General features: G+C 45.0%; 1 protein-coding gene across 4 annotated transcripts in view; it reads right to left on the reverse strand.

Moving 5' to 3' along the window:
* RAF1 (Raf-1 proto-oncogene, serine/threonine kinase) overlaps window positions 1-24,086 on the reverse strand; it is a 75,927-nt gene that overhangs the window by 39,456 nt on the left and 12,385 nt on the right. For all 4 annotated transcript variants that reach the window (XM_083156173.1, XM_083156172.1, XM_083156171.1 and 1 more), the window contains exon 2: window positions 8,657-8,869. In XM_083156173.1, the coding sequence (XP_083012299.1) occupies window positions 8,657-8,863 (207 nt within the window). In that variant the 5' untranslated portion in view covers window positions 8,864-8,869. The remainder of the gene's footprint in view (window positions 1-8,656; window positions 8,870-24,086) is intronic.

Raw genomic sequence — 24,086 nt, forward strand, 5'->3', positions numbered from 1 at the left:
GAAAGCCTATGGGACGACAATCTCTGGCTTAAACTTAACCCACACGGGTTCCAATGCATAGATAGACCGTGTCTACATAGAGAGTCAATGAGATGACATGCATTAGTTTGACAGGATCGAATAGTCAACATGACAATGGTCGATTGCATGTGGTTTATTGAAATACTGTCTATCTAGTTATTGTAAATCTTATACCGAACTCCCAACCAACACCCCAGCCAAGAATGATCACTGCACTTCAATTCACATAACCAGTCTCCTCAATACAACCCAAACACCACCTTCCAAAGTACTCCAATTCCTTCCTAGCCCAATACTCTAACCTAAACAAGGGCCTGCCCTACCATGAGTAACCCCTTCTATATTCCTTTTATCTCTTGCTCCGAAAAGTTGCTTTCATTGTTGTGTTCTAGGTTACCCTCACAAGCTATTCATTTGAGCTCACACTACAGGGGGGATTCAGGATGGTTTGCACAGCACATTTAGTTTGCTAAAGGGCAAAACCATGTGCGCTGCAGGTGGCTTTGATTTAACAAGTGCAGAGAGTTAGATGTAATGCAGCATGGTTTTATCGATTAGCAAACCAAATGTGCTTTGAAACCAACCTGAATTACCCCAAGTTCTCAGCAAGTCTCTTCCTTTCACTGCAATCCAGACACCCACTCCAAAGTTTTCCCTTTCCAAAAAGGCTTTCAAACCATCACATCAGATATCCTGTGATCTAAATCCACACTCCCAACAACATTCCTGCCCCCACATCTTTTCATATCAAGAGATCTGCAATCACCATCATGTTACCGAGCAGTCACGTACAGCAGACACCCACTTTAGTGATTACATGAGCTGCAAATCTTCTAATAAAACAGCCTGAAAACACCCAACAAACTGCAAATGCCAAGTACAAAAGGGTCTGTTTAAATGATCCTAACGGCCCAATACCACCTGCTTAATATAGCCATTGCTCTGGAAAACGAAGATGTACCGACACCTACATGCTGTGAGTAGGTATTTCCAGAGCTGAAATCCCCGAAACATAATTCCAGTAAATCTGGTGCACTATCCCGGGAATTAAATGGACTGGATTTCCCTGAAGTGTTAGAGAAGGACAGTGTAGAACATAAGTGGCACAACTCCTTTACTGGGAAACAGATTAGGCACAGACACACCTGGGAACGTCAGACTTTGCTTTTTTTTTTTTTTTTTTACAGGAAGTAACCCAATGTAAAATTTCTATTTATATGGAATACGAAATGGACAGAATATTCATTATAATAGTCAAGCACATGATAGGTGTAGAAACGTGCTGTGAAAGGAAAACCTGCATGAGGAACAACGCACCCATACACTGAAATACTTCCTTACAGATATTAGGTAAGGGGTACATTAAGCCATATTTAAACTTGTACTTATGTATTATCTGGACTCCCATGTTAAATGCACCCCATTTTTTCATACCCCTACTATCCAACTACGAATGGAGTTGATTTTATATAGTGTGGCGAGCGCAGCGAGCCACCGTGCTCGAAGTGTGGCGAGCGCAGCGAGCCCCGCGAGGGGACGCGGTCTCATAAGAAAAACGGGAGTCCAGATATTACATAAGTACCCAAAAACTTTTTATATTTGTGGAATAATTAGGTTGACCTAAGTGTTGCCAGATCTACTGCCATCTGAATGCCCTGTAAAAAATTGTGAATTGGGTGCCCATAGTGCTAGAATGGTAGTATATAGTATTCATTCTAACACCCGCCATCTTTGAAAACCCATGCAGTTCCTCTTCCCTGCCTGGGGTGTCGCCATCTGCTGTAGTGCTTCTAGCACAGTGTGGTCTGTGTATCAGGACTGATCTGCAAACCACACCTGTGCTAGAAACACCATATAAGACAGCGACACCCCAGGCAAGGAACAAGAACTGCATGGGTTTTCAAAGATGGCGGGTGCTAGAATGAACACCAATCAGATTATATGTGTGTCCACAGACTTCTCTCCTCCATGGAGAAACAAGTTGCCTTATACATAACTCGTCAGTACTGGTAGTGCCTTTGCATGCAACTTTCTACATTAAAATGTGTCTTCTACACAACATGAAATGAATGGGACACACAAGCAGCTGCTGCTGATTAAAGTGATATGACGCATGCCTATATTCTGTGTGTCACTGCGGCTGTATCTGAATAAAAAAAAAAAAGAACATTAGTGTTTTTCAGGAAGATGCCTGGAACCATAAAGTCCCTCTGCAGCACGGAGCGATAAGAAGGGCAGCCTAACACAAAAGCAGTCTATATGTACACCTGGGTATGTCACTTCCACATAGATGTCTTATACAGCGCAGAGGCGCTCTTTGTCTATGTATACAGTACAGCAGGCATGCCCAAAGTCAGGCCCGGGGGCCAATTGCGGCCCATGCTGTCATTTTGAGCATCAGATGTGGGAAGCACAACACAGGACACTAAGGTGGGGCCCCTGCGAGCGCGCCTTTACCTTGCTGTCTGCTGCAGTGAGGAGGTGCCAGCCACCACAGTCAGATGTATTTGGCATCCTACCCCTGCTGCTGCAATCGTATATCACCCTACTCCACAATCAGTGACAGCAGTGTTTGGGGAGGGGGCAGCAAGGAGGAAGCTTGCTCCCGTAACATGCAGAGCGGAGGAGGGCAGCAGTGGGAGCCCAAGCATCTCCTGTCCTTGCAGTGCCTGCTTTGCCTCTCCTTCCTCTGGCTCACACAAGGGTCTGGGAACATACAGAGAAGGGAGGGGGCAGAGTGGGGGAAATACAGTGAAGGAGGGTCAGGCGGGGGACATACAGTGAATGGAGGCAGTGATGGTCATCAGAGAAGGGGGAGCAGGGGCAGGCTGGGGGACATACAGTGAATGGGGTACATAGTGAATGGGGTCATACAGTGAATGGGGGTCATACAGTGAAGGAGGGTCAGGCTTGGGGACATACAATGAATGGAGGCACTGATGGGCATTAAGAGAAGGGGGGCAGGCTCGGGGAGAGAGTAAATGGGTGCAGAGTGGGGAACATACAGTGAAGGAGGGGCAGGCTGGGGGACATACAGTGAATGGGGGCAGGCTGGGGAAATACAGTGAAGGGGCAGGTTGGGGGGACATAGAGTGAATGGGGTAAGAGTGGGGGACCATTCTGATGTGATTAATGATTCAAAGAATGTCAGGCTGAATGGTCGGCCCCCACACATTTACACTTCACCAAATCTGGCCCTCGTCGCAAAAAGTTTGGACACCCCTGCAGTACAGCATACACCATAGAATATGCAGGTTAATCGCAAAATGACTTGCTCCTTTCCCAAATTTACCCTATAAATGTACTAGAATATGACAGGTTGTTATGAGAAACAACTTCACTTACATCTCACCCTAGTAAATGGAACCATAAACAGGAAAAAGTTTCAGTGACTGGAAATAGAGATGTACAGATATGCTTGCTAGCAGTAAACTGCTTTATTATTATGATGGCAAATACTAGTTCCTCATTTACAGTATGTTCCCACCTTTTTACCATATGACCTCATTCCAACCATACCACACACCACCTACGGCTGTTATTTTCCCACACTTCTTTATATGTAAATCCATTTGGGCAGGTTCAGCTTTACCGTCAGTTACAATTAAATGTACCAATTTTTATTTGTACTCTGATCCAAATCAATATACAGCTCTATGCAATAGGTTTTGCATGATAAATATAAATTTAACGTAATACATAAACTTTCCATTATATTTGATACATTTAAGGATTAATCATCACCATACGTGGTTTCCAACCCAATAGAAAAACAGCGGGGCTGTTGAGTCGGTAGATAAATGTTCCGACTCCTCGACTCCTCTGTATTAATATGGGAATGTATTTGATACATTCTTTGCACCACACTTAAAAACCTAGGATAGACAGTTTCTTCCAGAAACATGTACACATGTCTACCCTCATACAGACATGCAGGTTTTAAAATAAATATAAACACTAACAGTTGAATCCACGAAGCTGTTCCATCAAGTCCTTCTAAGCTCTTCTAGCTATAGAGAAGAATCTTCACTCAATAGGAAAGGTTCAGAAGTGTGGAGCATGAGTTCCGCATGCTTTGTGACGACAACAAAAATCAACGAGCCACAATCTCAACTGGTTTGCTTGCTCGTCACCGTTCAATTCATGGACACAAGGAACGATTTCTTTACCGAATTTTTACTGGCGACGAAAAATGGTGCCTGTACATCAATATGAACCAGCGTAAGGAATGGCTTAGCCAAGGTAAACAAACAACCCCACGCATGAAACAAGATCTTCATCTGCGTAAAAAGATGTTGTGCGTATGGTGGGAGAGCTTGGTTGAATGAATTTTTTCGAGTCCACACCAGGTGATTTCTACCAACGAGGTACTGAAAACCTTATTGAACGTTGGAAATAAGTTGTAAACTACAAGGGAGAATACATTTATAAGTATTGGTGCTCCGAATTGTGCGTTGCGTGCCATATAGTGTGCGCAAGCATACATGGCCAATAAAGTTGATTCTATTCTATATAGTGAAGCACATGAAAAGCATGCTTTTTCACGATCACTTAACGTGCTCGTTTTGCGGTTACGTGAGGCACTGCATGCATTGGTCTTTATTCTTACAGTAGAGAAGTCATTAATTATCATTTTTGGAGTCGGAGTCGGTGCATTGTTTGCCGACTCCGACTCCAGGTACTCTAATTTTCCTCAGACTCCGACTCCACAGCCCTGTATAAAAGTGGCTTGAATCAACAAGTTAATCAATGCCCAGGCAATGGAAGAACTCAGACAGGGGTAAAAGTGGTTTAAAAAGTCACAGACTTATCTCAAATTAAAAGGGGTTCTAGAAAAAGGTGAGCTAAAGCTACACAAGCAATAACGGCCTTACAGGGTTTGGATCCTGACAAGGCCCTATCTGTTTAGAGATTGTGGGTGAGATTCACCAAACTGAAAATGCCGTAAAACCCAGTTTTCGGGGGTTTTACCGCATTTTCATATGCAGCAAAGCCCCACCGCCGAGGCTTCGCTGCGGGGGGGGGGGGGGGGGGTTCGCCAGTTCTAGATGGCGTAACCCCATGGAAGCCTATGGGCTTCCCTTAGCGTCCCCCGCGACGCACCCCCCTCACCTGTGCCGGGCAGCCTCCTGATGTGCTGCCCGGACCAGTGATCTCCGCCTCCCTGCACCTATTCCAAGTGCAGGGAGGAGGAAACGGAGCCCTTAAGGGTGCAGGCAGGGAGGGGGGAACCGGCTGCACATCGCCGGCCATCGCATTTGAGTTAATAATCGCACCTGGTAGTGCATACGCGATTATTAACAATGCGAATGCCGGCGATGTGCAGCGGGGGTTATTAGTGAATGCCGCCCCATATGTTATACCTGTTTTTGACTGTATCCTCCCACACAACACCCCCCCCCCCCCCCCCCGGTGGCAGTTTAACTGGATCCCTATTGTGTATATTCAGTAAATATACTGTAGATTACATATCCATTCTAAATCTAGTCTTTTAGGGACAGCTGCAGGCTCAGTTTTACTTTGTGTGAGTACAAAGGCCGGGGTCTCAGTCTTCACTCGTAAATTTCACGGCCTCGGGAACAGAGCAGCGGCAGGCAGCCTGCGGAACCTGAGACTTACTCGGATGGACAATGGTGTCGCAGAGCGATCCGAATGGGAGAAGTTGCCTACAATTTTACTTGAACCACCCGGCAGCTTCCGGGTGGTTGGGAGAATAGCATCCGTATGCAGTCCTTTTTCATACGATGTATCGTACGCGGTCCCAGCCAAGGCGGCCGGAGGCTTAGCGATGAGACATATCTACAGAGCAGCCTATAGATCATCATAGTCGCATCATGTGAGTGCTTGAAGACCTATACTAATGTAGGGTTAATCCAAAACTGCATGTAAATAAATAATGATTAGCACTTGATAGGTGTGTCCGCGTTACATTCCAGCCGTCACTTCATCATGTAACCAATTGAGTTAATGAGGAAGATAAATTCCTAAATTCAGCATCATTAGAACACTACAATAAAACAGTATATAATTTACAGTATGTACAGACAGGGCCTGTACAACAATGCGGAGTAACAAGTGTGTCAAGCAGGTGTGCCAGAGCAATCACGATTATTTCACACCCTTTAGAAGGATCATCCACGACACGTGTACCAAATGCCATTAAAAACGGTCATAAACCACCATGATCTAACTGTACAATCATGTGATGAAGAGCAGTAGGCAGGGTAATGAGAGGCTAGCGATCCTGCATCAGCTCCAAAACTGAAAATGTAGACAGGTATGAAACACTTTCTTCTAACGAACCATAACTTCTCCTCTATGGCATGTTCCAAACATGCCATACATAATTCAAATAGAAAAAAAAGCCTCACTAACAAATCCGCTTGCTATTAATGAAGTAGCCCTAACAACACAGTGACATGACAAACGGAGGAACCCTCTTAACTCGCGTCACATGAAAAGGTCAACAGACGTTTCAACTGTTTTTTTTCTGTTTTGGACTTGCCAAGTAGAAGGGGCCAGATGTACTTAGCGTGAAAAGTGATAAAATGGAGAGTGATAAAAGCACCAGCCAATCGGCTCCTAACTGTCATGCTATAGGCTCCTTCAATTGGCTCCTTCCTCTCAGTTTTTACTCTCCATGTTATCACTTTTCAAGGTTTAGTGTGTCTTGCCCAAGGATAGGTTGATTGGGGTATGTAAGTCAATAAATTAGGCCATAGCTCCTGAGTTGTTACCAAAGTGGTGCAGTTACTATCCATAGTAACATGGTGACTAGCACTAGTTGTGGAGGGTGCGAGCAGAAATCCCTGTTAGGTGCCCCCTCGGACTGGTCTCAGGTGGTAACTAAATAGCACCGGCCACTAAATTGGGGAGCTTGCAGTAAGTCCATGGCTAACTAACTCACTCCTTGTCTCTAGAGCATTTCCACTCACAGCAGCTCCGATACATTCTGTCCTTCCGTTTCATACATGTGCGTAATTAGCGCACTGTTCGATTCCCCTCTTTGTGTTTAACCTTTTTCTACCATTGTAAATTTGCCTACTGTACACAAGGCTATGGTGGTGGCCTATAAACAAAATGATGTAGGTGCACTTGTAGGGTGGGAAAAAGGATGAATTTTTACTATGCAGATTTTTACCTTTCTAATGCAATTCAGAAGAAATACAGGGTTACTATACTTGTCATAAATGTATAGACATATACTACATATCCATGTAAGTGGATATGTAGTATATGTCAAAGTTTATATGACAATTTAAGTGTTTTGTATGAGTTGACACACAACAGATATCAATATGATCGCCAATTCATTCCAAACGCACTGTAGCATGTCCTCGTCAGTACTCGCAACAGCTGTTCTGATGCATTGCGTCAGATAGTCTACACTTACAGGAAAAAAATCATTCCGTGTTCCTCCACTTCCTGTAAGTGTAAACAAACTGAATGCAATGCATGTGAATGAATGTAATGCAATGCATCATGGACATTGCTCTGATGCATTTGGAATGTATTGGAGATTAGGGTGGCCACACCTGGGCGGTTTCTTAAATCCTCAAGCATAGAAAATGGAAAGCAACCAGAGCTGGCTATGTTTCTCAAATAATTCTGAATGTGAATAAAGGTTTCTTAAATCCTGTGTTCGGGTGTCACTGCACAGCTGGGGGTAGGGGAAGGTGGGAGGTATTTGAGCCATCTACTGCATGTGCTAAGCCCTGCCCGGCATTAAATGTTAATGTGCTGACTAATCTCCAAATTCCAGTATTGGAAGCTCCAATCCCAGGATTCAAGTCCTGCGATCCCAGTATTGGCCACCCTAATTGTCAGTGTCGATAGGGACATGCTCTAGTGGAGGCCAAACCGGTCTTCGAAATCCACCAACGGTCCACGTTTTTCCAAACCACCTAGCCAGTGCATAGCTGTAGTCAATACTAACGGTCACATTTCCAAGCATGGTGCATTCATTCCTACCATAGATCCACAGGTTGCCTGAAAAGCATGAACGGTAGATCTTGACAACAGGTTTGGCCACTGAGATGCCTTTATAGGAACCCTGTACACTTTGCTTTGAAGATGTGTATTTGGTAAATAGAAAGGTGAAAAGACCCTTGTCCCGAAGGGACTGAGATCACGTTATATGAGCCAAGAACACAGAAAACAGGAGATTTTTAAAAATAAACATGATCTGTAGAAGTGACTGTTGACATAACATTGGTCATGTCACCTGCTCCTTTTGCCTAAAATGCAATTCAGGACAGCAGACACAATTTTCTGCTTCCTGTTTTCTTTGGGGGTTTGCTTTTGTTTTGATTTTTAATCTTCTTTGTTATCCGGAGATAAAACTAATGGATCTAGGAAAAAAACAATATAGTACGTGTATCTTTGCCCTGGTCCAGAGATAACCTAATTTTATACTGCCCAGGGATCGGGACTGATGTTCAAGTGCCTGGTAAATCTATATTAAAAGGCAGAATGTAAACTGGCACAAACACTTGGCCCTAATGCAGCCACAATACGCGCATCTGTTAAAACCTTTGGACTTTTCACCATGTGAACTCTAAAATGCTGGAAGCAAATGAAGAATAAATGAAAAACCTGCACATACCGGTAATTGAAAAAAATAAAATAAACTTACTACAGTTCTTTGTTTGTTGGGCAAGTAGACCCGGATTGTGCTACTCGCTTTTGAGGTGTCTGTAAGCTTTCCATCATCAGATGCTCGTCGCGGATAGCCAAACTGTTGCACAATGGTAGGGGACATGCAGCTAGATCCATCAAATACAGAGTCCTTTAAACCAAATCCATTACTGATCCTCACCCATGCTCCTTGAATATGCTCCATTATGGCCTGCAAGGAAAAAATAGTTATTCAACTATATAAACTATAACGAGGGAATATAATATAAATACACATATACACAGGACAAGGCAGAGCGAAACAAAATGAAGGTAGACTACAGTCCAGGGAATTTATGTACAACGTGATGATGACAATAGATCTGCTCACTTTCATGCCTTATGGCTAAACTGTGCCAATGAGAAAGACAAACTCTGCATTTGTTTAATTATAAAGAAAGAACAGCAGCTATTACTGCTGGAGAGACTACAACTTGAACTACTGCAGCTATTACTTTAGGAGAGACTACAACTTGAACTACAACAGATCCTCTCACATTTTCTTATATACTGGCGTCATAACTTACTTGGTTTCACATATCAGATAATTAATGTGTAGCCTGAAATTTGTGCCAATATTTAAACCTACAGCAACTGCATTTCTAACTAACCAATGTTTCACCAGGTATAATATATAAACTCCAGAACAAATATTATAAAAATATCACACAAATAGGTACTAGTTTCCTAGCACGGCGCCCATCACATAACGTATTTAGTGGTGTGCGATGCGATCTTCCTGTTAAATTAACAGGAGTGCTTGTACAATGAAATATCGCAGAGCATCCTGATGGGTGCTTACAATGTTAAATACACCCCCATTGTCAACGCCACCCCCACTATCAACGCCAACCTGAAGCATGGTGTGCGCAGCGAGCCCGCGAGGGGCGGCGGTACGCGTCCTCTGACCTTTTCATACCCCCACTATCCACGTCGGCGTGGAGTTGATTGTAGATAGTGTGGCGAGCGCACTGAGCCAGAAGCATGGCGTGGCGAGCCCTGCACTCGCCACACTATCTAAAGTCAACTCCATGCCGATGTGGATAGTGGGGGTATGAAAAGGTCAGAGGACGCGTACCGCTGCGCTCGCCACGCTTCGAGTTGGCGTTGATAGTGGGGGTGGCGTTGATAGTGGGGGTGGCATTGACAGTGGGGGCCTGAGGTTCCCCACCCCTGGCGTAGATGATGAGGACTCGTTACATTTATCTTGTAATGCTATACATAGAACGTAAGGTGATAAGACATATGGTTACATCACTGTCACACCATTGTTCAGGTGTCTGCCCAGCTTTAGTTAGGCACACAAAGAGGTGCCTGGAGAGGGGTTTGGGCTTGTGGGATGTGATTTGTTCAACAATTCTAGTAACATGACATAATACCGTATAATCACGGAAAACCATCCAAATAAGCAATTTGGGTACTCTTTACTTAGAAGGGCGCCCACGATTTTGATCGTGGGGATCGTTAGTAAAAAATCTCGGGCATCTCGGGGATTGAATGCACTAAAAAATCGGGTGCGATCAACCGACGAGATGCCCGAGATTTCCCATAGGGAACAATGTTAAATGTCTCAATTGACCCAATTTTCCTGTTCAATGCCTCAATTGACCCGATTTTTCCATAGGAAACAATGTTAAATGGGCCACAGAGGCCAAATAGGCACCCTGAAGTGTATAATGGCCACCCGAATTGTTAACGCCACCCCACGATCAACGTCACCCCGATGCGTGGCGAGCGCAGCGAGCCCGCGAGGGGCGGCGGTACGCGTCCTACGACCTTTTCATACCCCCACTATCCACGTCGGCGTGGAGTTGAGAATAGAAAGTGTGGCGAGCGCAGCGAGCCACCGAGCCCGAAGCGTGGCGAGCGCAGCGAGCCCCGCGAGGGTACGCGGACAGCTGTGAAGCCCGCGAGGGGACGCGGATACCTGTGAAGGTATCCGCATGCGCTCGCCACGCTTCGGGCTCGGTGGCTCGCTGCGCTCGCCACACTTTCTATTCTCAACTCCACGCCGACGTGGATAGTGGGGGTATGAAAAGGTCGTAGGACGCGTACCGCCGCCCCTCGCGGGCTCGCTGCGCTCGCCACGCTTCGGGTTGACGTTGATCGTGGGGTGGCGTTAACAATTCGGGTGGCCATTATTCACTTCAGGGTGCCTATTTGGCCTCTGTGGCCCATTTAACATTGTTTCCTATGGAAAAATTGGGTCAATTGAGGCATTGAACAGGAAAATCGGGTCAATTGAGACATTTAACATTGTTCCCTATGGGAAATCTCGGGCATCTCGTCGGTTGATCGCACCCGATTTTTTAGTGCATTCAATCCCCGAGATGCCCGAGATGGGCGCCCTTCTAAGTAAAGAGTACCGCAATTTGGAATCAAAGACAATTTATAAATGGGACACAACTAAAATGTATCTTATACTGCTAAGAGCAAGGATCCCAACATTACAAGGATTGGTCACATTTGCCATGAGTATGATAATGGGCTATTCATTCCTTTATTATAACCCATATTCTATTTTTAACTGCACTCTTCAGGGAGGTGGTGAGGATTGCTTCCAGTGTAACCAGATGCTTTTAGCTGCTTGAATAACCGGAAATGTCAGTTTGTAAGCAATTTTTAATCAAGAGCAATAATAGATAATCCCAACGAGGCGGTCTGGTTTGTAAAGATCTTTGGACAAGTCCACAGAAAGTGACGAAAGTCTTGTTTTTGGTCACGGTCTCACGGCAGATTCAATTGCAGGGATGATATTTATAAAAAAAAAAAAAAACACAGCTGCAGGGTTTTTGGAATTGGATTAGAAGACTGAAAAGGGAATGTAATGATTTATATAGAAATGACCTTTTTTTCCTGTAAGGGATTCACATACAGAGGTGTATGTAGAGAAATATCAGAGTAGGTTCTAGAATGCATATAGGCCAGTGATGGTTAACCTTGACACTCCAGCTGTTGTTGAACTACACATCCCAGCATTCCCTGCTATAGTTTTACTATTTGGCCATGCTAAAACTGATGGGCATGCTGGGATGTGCAGTTCAACAACAGTAGGAGTGTCAAGGTTAGCCATCACGGATATAGGCTAAGGTAGTGGTGTGTCTAATCAGACAATATGAATAGGAACACACATATGGAAACCTGCCACCTGTGAGGGGGACAGATTCCACTTTGCAGCACTGTTCCCCTATAACCGGGACAGTTGGGAGGTATGCATTTATGCTATATAAAACCATCTTGTGACACCTCCGCTTCAAAACTAGCAGCACATTTATGCTATCAATAATCTTCATTTTAAACCGGCCACCCATATAATGTATTTATAACACCTTGTGACACATTTATTTTAATCATAGCAACCCATTTAAGCACTACAAAACGCCAAATGAAATATTACTAAATTGTTCTTGCAGCACTCATTCGCAGGCTAAGCCTACAGCTGAATCAGTCCCCACCACTAGTGGGTAATATAACTAGGAAAGGAGCTGGTCCTAGGGTGAAGCACCACACACACAGACACGTGGGAAAGGCAAACCCAGCCCTCCTGTATCACCAGAGAGCTCGGCGGCATGTCAGCATGGTGGGGCAGCTTGAAGATCAGACAGCCATGGACAACAGTTCAATGGCATGTCAGCGTGGTGGAGGCAGCTGGAAGAGCTGGCAGCCGGTGCCAAGGATTGTGCGCTACCCCGCTGTTTGCCGGCTCCCACGCGCGTGTGACTTCTCCAAGGGTATAGCCAGCTTAAGTAAACTGACCCCTATATTCCTCTACCACATGGACACACATAGTAGAACTAATATTCTGTCTCCCAACGCAACAATTGAACATACCAACTCTACACATATAAGGCTTTGGTCAATAAATTAACTCATGACCTTAGGGCTGGGGAAATAATGCTAACCACTATGCCACTGTGCTGCCCATATACAGTTTCAAGAGTCAATTTTAACAATGAATAGAATCACACTGCAGCAATAAAATAAAACTGGTTATGTTTAAAAGGTAATGAACCAGCAGTTGTATTTGTGCTTTCCTTTTCCGGTACCCACTCACTGGAGATTAAATCGAAGGGGCCGCCGTTCTATGAAAGTTTGGACACACATCACCTACTAAACCAGTTACCATATTGGACTTGCCAGCAACAATATATATTGTAAGCGTTTTATTATCGGTTTGTGTGTTCTGACATAGGAGTCGATGTATGAAGCAGTGGGATACGGTCATATTGTCGACTCGACTTAGGTTGACAGTCATTAGGTCGACACAGTTGCGTCGACAGGCAACAAGGTCGACAGGTGTCTAGGTCGACGAATTCATTACAACGACAGGTCGCGAGGTCGATATGGGGTTTTTTCATTGTTTTTTGAGCAGACAGGCGGTATTTTATGCCCTACCATTCACTAGGGCATGGTGGGAGAATAAAATAGTGTGCCGAAAGCAGCGAGGCACTGTGCCCGAAGCATCGTGAGCGAAGCGAGGGGCTGCGGTTCACTTCCAACTGTGTCCATGTCCACTGTGTCGACATTTGGGTCAAAAAACAGTGACAAAACCCATGTCGACCTGATGACTGTTGACCGAAGTCAGGTCGACAATACGATCCACACCTAAAACAGTGCTAAGGGAGGAGAAGTGATAAAGTGCCTGGTACTTTATCACCGTCTAATCAGCTCCTAACTGTCATTTTATTTTTAAACAAAGCCTGTAACTTACCAGTCAGAAGCTGATTGGTCGGTGATAAAGTACTAGGCACTTTTCCCTTCTCCTCCCTTATCACTGCTTCATGCATCTACCCATAGGTTTGATCTAGGCTCCTTATTGGTATCCTATTTCTAGTAAAAAATAAAATTGTTGCGAGAATTTCACAGGTCTTTTAAAGACCTTTATTAAACGTCCTACTGACTGCACAGGTTTCAGTGGATGGTTCTAAGGCGCCCCTCAGCTTACCAAAACTTTCAGGAGCACTAAACCTATGATATATGGTTGTGCTGGAAACTTCCAGCTTGTAAGTCAATGGAAACTTGGGCAACGGAGGGTGCAGCTTTCAGTTGGGTAGATTACAATGGCACATGCTACAGAGCATCTTAAAAAGGATCAATCACTTACATGGAAATATTACTGCACTATGCAAGGGTAAGAACAAGACCACATGCTTCCAAAGCTTCGTCAGACTACAGGCAGTAGGCCATGCTGAGCGTATACGAGCATACACGAGCCCACGATCAGCCACTACCAGCCAGCCTCCTACAGTTGCTCTGCTTTGAAACGATTAAAACTAGTACTTTTCCAACAAAATGGCTCCAATAACAGTGGAGCCAGTTCAGGAGATATTCCACGTGTTTACCATGTAACAAAAGGCACAGCCAGAGGACCTATAAATATTTATTTTGGCACAGTCATCCCTCACCGTGGGTCTCCAGGGACAGGTCAAAAGGACAGTATTATAAATAGGCTCAGCCAGTGTCTGTCTGTCCAAAGTAAACAGGTTAGAAGGAAAGTCTACATAAGCAGGTTTTCTCCTGCTCGCTCAAGAAGAGCAAGACAACCAAACAGGACTACATCTAGCAAACTACAGTATGTACTATTGGTTTAAAAGAAAATTATCAATCTTCACCCTTATAACATTATAAATACAAATTGAGAAGTCTCAAAACAGGGTATTCCTGTATGCTGGGATGTCATTCCCAACTACTAAAATTGGTCCACTGTTTAGCATCAAGTCAGACAACACACACACTTAGCTGCCATTTTGTTAAGAGTCTCATAAATAAAGTGTAAATTGATATACAATGACAGAATACCAACTGCAAGGTATTAAAGTGCAGGTCAGTACACAGATAATAAGCTGGGTACACAGTAGAAGATGTAACAATGTGACGGTTGTTGCAGTTACACCAAATCCCATAACCATACAGTACCTCTCATACAGCTGCTATTCATAGGCATCAGAGAGACAGGGGCAATCCAGGAGCTCAGAGCGCTGGGTCTGCCCCCCACAGTGACAGCAAACATTGGGGCGTGGCTTGCCATCACCCTATCAGATGTGCAGCAAATCCGATGGGGTGAGGTGTTTGAACAGCTAGAAGATGGTTGTTCTGATACACCCTTGGACGTTACATTGGATGATAGATATTTCAAGGTGTACACAGCTTAAGAAAGCAGTAGTTTAAGTATAGACAAAATCTTCGATTTTTCTTTTTTTTTTTTTTAAATGCAGTGACATTTAAAGCTTTGTCCACCCATTTCTCTCTAAGTAAAACCACCAAAAGCTTCTATCCCAATCACCAGTTCCAGAGTAGTGGTTCGGAAATCCAATTGTTTTTTCTGTACCTCATCTGAAGTAATGGGGCGATAGGTTTGTGCCAGTGTGTGCGAGTAATTGGGAATCCATCGCAAGTGTCATACCCAAATCGAACAGGTTTTGAAGAGTAAACCAATCATGCTGCTACCCATCGGCATAAACAACCAAATAGCTCAACTGGGCACCCATTATGTTAAAAAAGATGCCCAAAACACAATTTAATTACTTCCCAGAAATTAAAATGAGGTGGTCCTCTTGTTGTAATCCCAACCAATATATTTTTGAATGTTTGGTTTTTAGTGTTCAGCACCATTCAATTAAATAGATGGGTGTTTTATCAGAGTATACAGCGAAACCGACACACCGTTACACATTGTTGAGTTCCTGTGAGCAGAACGCAAACTGTCTGGGATTCCAAATGTCAGGACGTTCCAACAGTCGAGAATCCCAGATTGAATACCCCCCATAGTGTTAAAGGATTACACCCACGAAACTGAACTTCCTTTAATAAAAGTATAGTTATTTAATTTCTAAATATCATTGGTAAAAGACTAGTCGTCCAACACTCTATTGGGGGAATTCAGTTGTTCGGTGCCCGTCCCGGCACCCATGCGCGCTCGCCACAGGTACACAAATGTTTCTGAAGACGGGCACGCATACATCTTTTCAGCTCGCTACCCCCAAGGATAGGGAGCTAAAAGACGAGAAAGTCAACCCTTTGGGTGCCCAAACGACTTTTCTCATCATGTCCATTAGTTTGGTCAGGTTTAGGCACTTTGCGCCCATAAACCAGACCTTAATTGGTGTCAAATGCATGATAAAAGTCACCATTTGAATATTACCCGGTGATCCACAGTCACTTTAGACGCGAGATTGGGTGCGATAAAACATTTTAATCCCCCCCCCCCCCCAATGTATTTTCCAGAAGGTGGGAAAACAATTAATCCCATAAACCACCCAATGGACAGGACAGTCCACAAAACACAATGTCAGAAAGTACAGTATTACAAAATAATTAAAAGACTGAATAAATATGGCTATACACTAGGATGATTATCAAAACGCTCAGCAGAAGCACAGATTGTCAGAAAAAGGACTATAGACCTAATCAATGACTAGCTTATGTCCTTACCACTGACCGCAGGTAGGCTGCCTGTGGATATTTGCCAGCCAGTCCTTGGAGACATGTGGAGATGAACTGTTTATACTGTACGGTGATGCCTGTGCACTCACTTGCAGCTGTTACCCCAGTGCCAACAAACTGTTTACAGATGCAGTTCCTTTGTGCAACGGGAAAAACCAGAAGCATGTGACATCACTGAAACTTATGTCTTCTGGAGAAATAAAGTCACTAAGAATGACAATTTACACTAACGATGTTCTTCTTAGTACCACGAGACATACGCAGAGTTGATGTGCTTGTTCCAATCAATTATAAAACATAAGTGTCATTCGTGTCAGGGGACGTTATTGGATTTAATTCAAATATCAAAAAAAAAAAGAGAAAGCAAAAGTCTCCTTATATTGAAGATCTACTAACATGCAGATGTGTCCTTACATCTAGCCTCCTTGCGCGTTAAACAGCCCTTCCAGTCGCACCACAAGCTGCTTATGTTAAATTGATACACACCATGCCTATATTCCGTGTGTGGCTGTGTATGCATACAAAATTAACATTCAGTAGTGTTTAATAATCTATAGTGTGCATTTATTGCACACCTCACTTATTTAAACAATCATTTCTTACACATTTTTAGGGTGGGATTTTTTTTCTGATTGAGTTATTAAATTTTTTAGTCAGAAGTGGTGCAGGCACTCAGTACTCGCATGTGTTGCGCCCAAATGCACCAGGTTTTGATACTTGGGAGCCCTGTACAGCAATTCAAATGCCCCCCCCCCCCCCCCCCCCTCTGCCATCTAAACAACTGCTGGGAAGCTGTAACCTTAAAGGTGCAGTTGTCCCCTCACCCACTGTGGCAACCGCAGAGAAATCCAATTCAACTCCACCCTGCCCCCCTTATTGGCAGCCGCAGGAAAAAAAAAAAACAATTCAGGCCAGCCCTCTAAAGCTCTGAATTTGCACATGACTTTACAGAACTACATAGATCGATCTCACTGCCAGTCTTCAGGGAGTGAAATGGGGCAAGGATCCAGACAATGGCAAGTGGGTCAGGGTCACAATCAGTCAGCTGCCTACAGCACGCAGCATCAGTGTTCACAGGTGGCTCCGATCTCACCGTTCACAGCAGTTGCTTGCTACAGCACAGGCTTAGTGGTACCAGGTGGGAGCCGTCCTGTCCCCTATTGCAGGTGTTAGCAGGGCTCCTGGGATATAACTCTGTAGCAGCAATGGTGATTCCGCAGGGATTCCATGGGAAGAGCAGCGGTCACGCTTGGATCTCGCAGTGCAACACACAGGTGCTGATGTGCAAGCAGGTGCCCATTTAGTGCTTGCAGCCCAGTGGCAGGCGACTCCACTGCCCCTGAAGGTGATGCCCCTGGTAGCTTGAAGTAAGACATTCTAAGATCATTGTACAGTTTAGTACACCGAATCCACGATCTTATGTGCACAAAGCCTGGTCTGAAGCATGTTGTCACTCTGGTAATGTAAATATGGTCAGTTACCCATGTCAGCAACAAAGATCGTACTGAATTTGAGTGACAGTGTAGGGAGGCCAGTGAGCTGGCTTGTTACAGCATGCAGTAAGCCCTGGGGATCCTGGCCAGCTGTGCACAGGAATGACTACAGGGTACCACAAGTCCAGTTCCAATGCATGTCATTTGTAAGTGCCACGACTGCAACAAAGGTTAACACTATGAACCCCCAAATGGCTTTGCACACAGCTCTCATCCATGTATCTCTTTATTTGTAGCAACAACCACCTGTAAGATTTCAAAAACAAAAAAACATACCGAAAAAAAACAAAAACGGTAATTGAAGCGATGAGGATGATTAAGTGTCTCCTTGCGTTTTACCGCATTTATATATGAATTAAAGCTCCACTTCCGGGGCTTCGCTGCAGGGGGTTACGCCTATAGAAGCATATGGGCTTTTTTTTGCGCACCCTGCACCGCCCCCCACACATCTGCGCCCTGACCTCCCTACCTGTAGACTAACCCTAAACCCCCATCAACACACATGTACCCTAAACCTAACCTGCCCCAGCACACTTATGATCGAGATACTGGTAGTTTGGATTCCGGCCGTGGTCTTCTGGCAGGGAGTCAGGATTCCCCCGTCGGTACTTTGGCTGTCGGCATCCCAACAGCCAGGAGGCTAATCACATCCCGGTCCTTGGATTGAAACAACTTCACGATCAATGATCTATTATTTGTAGTGTTCATATAAACCAATTTAAAAAAAAAAAGGGATATTGCTGCAAAGCTTTGCCTTCACGGTAAAAATTGACCCTTTACAAAGAGAGTTACTCAACTTTGGTCCGGAGTAGCCAGCCACTGTACCCTCATCGTGATCACGCAAAGAATGTCAGCTCACAGTCTGCAGACAGACAGTCGCATTTCATAAACTAACATTAGCCATTGCTTGTGGAATCGTATACGTAACACATATCCATGGGAGGAGGGGGCTGGAATCTGCAGTCATAGCTAGAGTTATGCAACATCAGTTGTAGTATTTGGAGTCTATTTTAAATCACTGAGCTCATTACTTTGAAAAGGGGGTGGGGGGGTTAAGGAGTCTAAAAACACAAATGGTTACTTTAGAATAGTTGAAATGATGAGTCTTAAGTTAGGTTACCCGTGGAATCTTTCCTATGAAACACTGGTATTTGGAAAACAAAAGCTGTCAGATGAGCCACAAAGCCAACAGAAAGTCCTTAGCGGTCACTGTCTTATGCTAGAAGGAAGTCGGTCGATTTACAAAACATGCGTACGGAATCAATACTGAAGTCATTTCTTTATTTTTTAATAGTAATAAAAACAAACAACTGGATTGGATAAAGGAGTAGGAGCCTACAAGCACTACAAATAATGGGTTCCTTAGCGCAGTGACACAAGTTTGTCCCACTTGCGCCCCCCCCCCCCCCCCCCCCACTCCTCTACACACCAATATGTATGCTTTATATCAAATATTTATGTGGTATTTGCTTCTAGTAGAAAAGGTCATGGGTTCTAATACGGGGTCTGACACGTCTCACACTTTATTCTAAACATAATTTTTGGTCCTGCTAGGAGGGGGAGTCAGCTACAGACGCTATATGATGGCTTTCAAATAACTGATTCAAACTTGCCGGTGAGGAGGAGAGGTGCCCCCTTAGGAGCAGGAGCCCAGCAGCAGATGACTCCATTGTCTCCCAGAGTTACGCCTCTATCTTAGCATGACACCATTAGTAAAAGTTCAGCAACAATCCGTTACCAGATGCTCATTCTCCTTTATTCATTTACATAGAAGGTTGAACAGCAAACACAGGGCGGAGAACGCCAACCGTTCTACAGCGGGAACTTTATACAATATTTCATCCATTATTCCAAGAATAAGGGCTAGTAAAGACATTTAGCAGTAGCAAAGCCAAAACAAATAACGGGAAAGAAAAATTCATTGGATCCAAAGTAACAAGAAAACAGAAGCACAGTTTACGCTTCTAAAAGCAGTTTTCTGTCCCACATACAGACAGCCACACTATCCCAACACAATTCCCCCCGGAAGTAAGCATAACCTGGCCCAGGTGTGCGTCTGGCCTACAAGGACCAACCAACAATTATCTACCCAAGGTCAGATCTATAGAAAGCCAGCAATTAGAGAGATTGGGGAGGGAGAAGAGGGATAATAGTTCAGAAACTATAATGTCCATACAACAGTTTCATCCCAAAAAAAAACAAGGCAGAGACCCATTCAACTCTGAAAATTGTTTCAATGCAACCCTTGTTCTGTCTAAATACATTTATCAAAGCAGCAGCGACTATACAGAAACCCTATATATAGCCTTATTATACCAATAAAAGCAGAGAGAAACACAAGATTGTTTTGCATACACATACAGTTGATCACCAAGACCCGAATAATGAAGAGACAGAACAAAAACTTTTAGACTGTGCTCAGCAGCGAGAAGTTTAACCTTTGAAGCAGTCGACTTTCAGGATCTCTAGAGACAGGGCGGGATAGCTAAAAACAGCAGCAAGAGGCCTAGCAATAACACAAAGGAGGGTTCTGTGCGTATGTACTGGCTTGCAGGCTCTTGACTTTCACGCTGAGGGGCTGTACCTGTAAAAACTTTGCAGAAAGCTAAAATGTGGGTGCCAGAGGAACATATGAACGACATCCAGCTTGATACTTCGATCTCCCTGTGTTCTTAACACTCCAGCAGAGCAGCACCTCCAGTCTCTAGGAATGAGAACAGAAGGGCAGTAAAGACCCTCATGTTCTCCATACTGCAATTATTTGCATCTGCCCAGCAAGCTTTTCTGCTTCCCCTGAAAAAACCTTTGCAACTGTTGCCCATCTACAGGATTAAATTGCGGTCACTGTGGTCATGTACAGTACAAGACTGCAGCATCCGCAGAGCAGTGTGTACCAGTGCGCCGCTATAATACTTCCTGCTTCGCCTCATTAGCGAGGCGAAGCAGGAAGGGACATCGACAAGATGTACTTACATCTTGTCTGCCGAAGCAGGGGAGGGGGGGGGGGGGGGCGCCAACGCCCCCCTCCGGCGATGTCCCCTCCTGGAGATAGCGCATCTGTCTCCTGTCCCCCGGCCGGCTCGACATGTGCAGGATCTTGCTACCCAGAGCGAACAGCGCTGTCCCTGCTGTTTAGTTAGGGCTTCACCAGCCTGCTGTGGGCGAAGCCAAAACCAGCATCAGGCGGAATGGTCACCAGCCTGCTGTGGGCGAAGCCAAAACCAGCATCAGGCGGAATGGTCAGCGATGGGGTCAATTTCCCTGTGAATCCTACCCAGGTCCTGCGGTCAGTATAGAGGTTGGGCGCACCCAGTCTCCGATGCGGTTTGCTGTACTGTGCAGACAGGGGCAGAGCCAGGGAAGGTAAATGGATGCCTGTGTGCGACATCCATTCACCTCACAGACAGTGGGGGCTAGCAGTGCTCGGAGGCTGGGGGCAGCCCAGCAGCTTACCTTGTTGCTGGACTTTCCCCCAGTGTAGCAATTGATGGTGCTGTCGCTTGGAGACGATGTCATCTCCAACCGTCACCCCCATCCGTGTGTGGTGTAAATGATGCCCGCCTGAGAATATTCGGGGTCGGCACCGCAGTGTAAATGGTGCACATCCCGGATCCGACACGGATTGGAACAGTGTTCCAAAAACCAGGTCTGATCCGGGATTTTGGTGTAAAAGTGGTATTAGTTCAATCATATTGACTGAGGTACTATCTGTGATGAGCCAAGGATATACAGTAATATAGTGTGGCGAGTGCAGCGAGCCACCGAGCCCGAAGCGTGGCGAGCACAGCGAGGGGACGCGGAATAAATGTAAAGTAATACGCGTGCGCTCGCCACGCTTGGGGCTCGGTGGCTTGCCACACTATATAAAATCAACTTCACGCCGACGTGGATAGTGGGGGTATGAAAAGGTCGGAGGACGCGTACCGTCGCCGCTCGCCACGCTTCGGGTTCACGTTCATACTGGGGGTGCATTTAACATTGTAAGCCCCCATTAGGGTGCTTATACAATTAAACATTGTATAGGGGGCTTATACAATTTTAAATCGCATCGGGTGTATGGCATGTGATGCGATTAAATGGTGTGCGACCAAATATCATGGGCGCCGTGCTAGTACACAAGTACCTACTTAACAAATGCGCCATTAGTGCTCCTTGAGGACCTTGATAAATAAACCCCAAAGTGCCCTGAAAATGCTTTGGTTGCACTTACCGACACCATTGGTCATCCCCCTTTTGTGATGTCATCTGCCAGGAGGGTTGATCTTGGGTATGGCTGGGGCCGAGCCTATCCCTGTAACAGCACTGTTCCTATTACATAGAATTTGACGGCAGATAAGAACCATTTGGTCCATCTAGTCCGCCCCTTTTTTATATTGTCATACAGATGTTGCCACACGCAATTCCCATGGCGATTGTCGCGATCCCGGATCTGGCCCAGGTCACCTGTTAATGAAGCCACATTACCTGGGTCCTTCTTGTTTTCAAGCCTCAGCTGTATACCCTGGACACTGCTTATTTTTGGGGGACACTTTTACACCGAGCCACAAACCAGGTTATTGCAGGGGCATAAACGGCATTAAACATTTACTTAAATAGCATCAGCTTATCCCCTTGTCCTTTACAACAGGAATTTGGCCACATCTAAAGAGAGCTATGGTTATCCAAAAGTTTGGGGAAAACATGGTTTTAGTGAATATTATCTTTGACCAGTTTATTATTAAAAAAAAGGGGCAACTGATAAGCACAGACCTGGCTCAGGGATGAACACAGGCCATATTGGGCAATTACTGTTTCAGCTGTGCATGATCGGAAGTACAGAGTTTAAAGAGGAACTGGGTGGCACGATTTCTAAATAAACTCTCCCAAAAAACCATTAGCAAGGCAGAAACCTCTGCATGTGGCATCTATGACTTTACAAAGTATATAGTCTATATTGGTGTAAAAGATTTGCTGTTGCAGAATTCTGTAAAAGTGAAGGAAAGGCGCATTTGTGTGCGATGTATGTCACATGCGCTTCCTGTGAGCTCCTTATCATGCAGGCACTCCCTTTAAAGATCAATCTTTATCAGAGCTGGCAGCCAAGCAGACTTGGGGGGGGGGTTTGAGAATCAAAGTGATTTTATTATGGGGCCTACACATGTAGCGATATTTGCCTATTTACTAAGTGATCTGACTAGATCGCTTATGCTGTCCATACACTTGTGAGATATTGTATGCAATCCTTCGATATTGACCTCATCTGGCCGAGAAATCGAATGATTGTATGCACAAAATGTGTACCATTTGACGCGATGCGCAGCCACGTCGCTCAAATGTCGCGTCTCGCGGTCTTATGTGCTGTACATAATATTTCTCAAATTGTATGTGCGGTCGAATGCTGTTTTGTGCGAATGCGATTTTTCTAAACGGCGACGTGAGATTCTTGAAGAGTCCTGGTCACTTCCTGGCCCCTCCTCTTTTTTTATCGAACGGTGCATTCGATAAATCGCATGATCGAATGCACTAAAATGCTTTTTTCATGTGATTTAGCGAATGCTGAGCTTCAAGGGAAATCGAACAGAGATTGCATCGAATGCAATCGCACAAGTGTATGGGCAGCATTAGAAATGAAGCCTAAATCGCTGAGTGTGGATCATTGGGTCGACATACAAAAAGGTAAACATGCATTGGGTCAACACCCTCAAAATGTTGACATGGCTTTAGATTAACACAAACATCAGGTCAACATTGGGAAGGTCAACAGTGTTCCCGCTAAGCTTCTTTTGCAGGGCGCAGCACCCTGCCTGGATTTCAAGCTTCGAAAGCGCCCTGCCCCTCCTTCCGTGCTGACATGGCGCTAAGCGACAGGCGCTGAAAGCTCCTCAGGGACCCCCGGCAGTGCACGTTTTCCAGGTCTCCACACAGACTTACAGGTGAAATAATTAGCTCCAATTGTGATCTTTTAAAATGTGCCAGTGAGTAATTTGTGCACCTGTGTATCTGTGAGGGGACCTGGAAAACCTGCACTGTTGGGGGTCCCTGAGGACCGAGGTCGAGAACCACTGGTCTAGTGTGTATGGTGCTTCACACCCTCCGTGCACTCTACACACGTGTAAAATTTCTCCTGTAGAAGATTGGGCAATGTCTATGAGCACTGGAAAAGCAAGAGGAATACTTAAATCTCTTCAAACACTAGAACAGCTAATTCTCATTAAAACCAGTCATTCAATAGTTGTAATGATAGAAAATTCTCAGGACCATAAATATTGGGACTTCAACAATGCATTTTCACACATCAGGTACCAAGGGGGAAGTTTGGATCCAGGAGGATGTTAGCAGGGTCTATGGGATGGCTTAGAAGGGCAGCGACAGGGCTTAGAGGGGCAGTGGGAGGTTGTTGGGGTGCGAGGGTCACTTTGCAGGGGGGGGGGGGGGGGGGATTAGTGTTGCGGATCATTCGGCAGTGCTGTTCAA

This window comes from Crinia signifera, chromosome 8, assembly GCF_055691185.1.
Source record: "Crinia signifera chromosome 8, ASM5569118v1, whole genome shotgun sequence".
Lineage (NCBI taxonomy): Eukaryota > Metazoa > Chordata > Amphibia > Anura > Myobatrachidae > Crinia > Crinia signifera.